The following is a 2,433-nucleotide window of genomic DNA, read 5'->3' on the forward strand; positions in this document are numbered from 1 at the left end:
CAGCCCGCGTTGCACCAGTCCAGCCCCTCGCTCCAGGCCTGGAAGAGCTGGTTGAAGGTGGCGAGGACGGCGCCTTGCTCCTGGCACACTCGCTCGGCTTCATGGAAGTTGAGCCTGTACTGCCCGCGGGGAGGCTGGTAGGGGAACACGATGCCTGGGGGCAGACGGGGTGCTCAGCCAGCTCCGCCGGCAGCTCACCCACCCCGAGTCCGGCCCCAGCAGGAGCCGCAGGGGTCCCCGACCCATCCCAAATTCAGGCTCTGGGACAGGGACCACCCCCGGGTGGCACAGCTCAAGGCTCAGGCGTGCCGGGATGGGGCTGCTCCGGGCATCCAGCGACATCTGGTGGCACAGGGACACAGTGGCTCGGTCCTGGGGACACGCGGACCACCTTCATGGTGACAGCACCAGCAGGTACAGGGATGAACAGACTATGATAACGGGGACACAGGGACCACCACACGGATGTATGGACCACGGTCCTGGGGACACGAAGGTAGTCGTCGCCAGGAGGCACGGGCCACCCCTGTGAGGATGGACAGACCATCGGCATGGGGATGCACAGGCTACAGGAACGGGGACACAAGACCCAGCATCCCGGGGACATATGGGCCAGGATCGCAGAGACACATGGACCACTAACATGGGGATGGATGGACCACTGTCACAGGGATGGATGGACCACAGGAACATGTGCACCACCACGGACCACAGTCACAGAGACCGGTGGGGACAAGCCACCATGGGAGGGAGGGCCCAGGGGCCGAGGGGGTGGGCAGAGGCACAGCAAGGGGGACATTCCCGCAGCTCTGAGCTTGGCAGTGGAGCCGGGGCTGAGTCAGGTCCCCCACGGCAAGTGAGCAAGAGGGGTTGGACCAACCACCAAGGTTCATCACAAGATGCATGGGGATATCCAGAGCTGGGAGGCGAGGGGGCGGCTGCACATGATGCAGCACAGCAGGAAGATGGGTGGGTAAAGGCAGGAAACGCTGCAGCCACGGAGTCACCCCCAACTCTGACTCCACAGTAGCATCCCCAGCGTCCCAGCTGGGCAGACTGCTCTGGGCTCGCTCGGTGCTGAGATCCCACAGCCAGACGGCCCCAAGCCACCACCCCATCGCACCGAGCATCCCAGCCCCTTTCTGCCCATGATTGGGCTCCCTGACCCTCCTGCCTTGCTACCTCCCCCAAGGAGGGGGTGCCACGGGAAGGCCAGGCTCACTGGCTTGGCGCAGGGGGTCACACGGTCCCCACCGTGCCCCTACCTTGCAGCCGGAGGTCCACCACGTCGCTCTCATCCTCCAGCCCATCGATGACCTCGCAGCGGTATTTGCCATCATCCTGCAAGCGCACATCACTGATGACCAGCGAGGCCTTGCGCCGGCCGGCCTGGCGGAGGTGAGCACGGCCCTGGAAGTCCCCGAAGGCCATGTAGGTCTTGCCGATGGCCACCAGCACGTCCTGCTCCTTGGTGTAGTCGTCCCGCAGCTTGGACCACTTGATGCGGATCTTGCGCTTGGCCTCCAGGTCGGGCTCGTAATGGTAGTGGCATGGCAGGGTGACATTGGCACCACTGGAGCTGTAGATGGGGTCTTTGGATGTCTCCACCACCAGCTTGGCCCCGTTGAAGTAAACCACTGAAGTAAACCAGGGAGGGCAGGCGTGAAGTGTGGGTCAGGGTCCAGGGCTGGGCAGCACCCCCAAATATCCCTGCAGCCGCTCCACTCCCTCCCTCCAAGCCACCTCCTCTTCTGCCTGAGCATCCCATGAGCATCCCCCAAGCACCCCCACGTGCTCCTTTGGGCCCCACACCCCCCCCAAGAGATGGGTCCCAGCCCCATCCCAGCAGCAGGGGGGGAATTCAGCCCCTTGCACCGACCTGCCAGCCCGTCTTTCCGCCAATCCCCGATATACCTTTCTCCTGCCCCTTGCCCTTGTCGTTCATGATGTGGTAGTAGTAGAAGCCGTTGTAGAAGGGGTGGTGGGAGCGGGAGCAGCAGCATGGCCGGGGAGGGAGGCCAAAACCCGAGCCTGGGCTGCCGAGGGGAAAGGGCTGTGGTAACACCCCAAAATAACCAGGAGAGCCCCAGCGCTGCCTGGCACATGGCAGCAGGCAAACCCCACCGCAGGGATGCAAGGAGAGGGGTGGGAATAGCCAGCAGAGCGGCTCACCTGCCCGCAGGGGAGGGCGCAGGCAACCTGAGCCGTGCCCCCAGACCTGCCTAACTACCGGAGCTCCCAGTCCCCTCCATCCTCATCCTCCCGCCTGGGTCACGCTGCGCACCACTGCATTTGCCGCTGCCGCCCGTTGGGGCTTGCGGAGAGGCTGGCCCGGAGGGGGGGAGCTGAGACCAAGCCAGGGATGGAGCAGCCAGGGGAAATGGGATCCCAGGGCATCCTTTGAACAGGGAGCACTGGGAAAACATCGTGTAG

The 2,433-nt window shown here is 64.4% G+C and overlaps 1 protein-coding gene across 1 annotated transcript in view; it reads right to left on the bottom strand.

Moving 5' to 3' along the window:
• HAPLN3 (hyaluronan and proteoglycan link protein 3) overlaps positions 1-2,433 on the bottom strand; it is a 3,654-nt gene that overhangs the window by 589 nt on the left and 632 nt on the right. Inside the window, exons 2-4 of the mRNA XM_009335235.1 lie at positions 1,915-2,036; positions 1,266-1,637; positions 9-154 (exon numbers count right to left, since the gene is read on the bottom strand). Coding sequence (XP_009333510.1) covers positions 9-154; positions 1,266-1,637; positions 1,915-2,036 — 640 coding nt within the window. The remainder of the gene's footprint in view (positions 1-8; positions 155-1,265; positions 1,638-1,914; positions 2,037-2,433) is intronic.

The sequence above is a fragment of the Pygoscelis adeliae genome, unplaced genomic scaffold (assembly GCF_000699105.1).
Source record: "Pygoscelis adeliae isolate BGI_AS28 unplaced genomic scaffold, ASM69910v1 Scaffold21, whole genome shotgun sequence".
Taxonomy (NCBI): Eukaryota; Metazoa; Chordata; class Aves; order Sphenisciformes; family Spheniscidae; genus Pygoscelis; species Pygoscelis adeliae.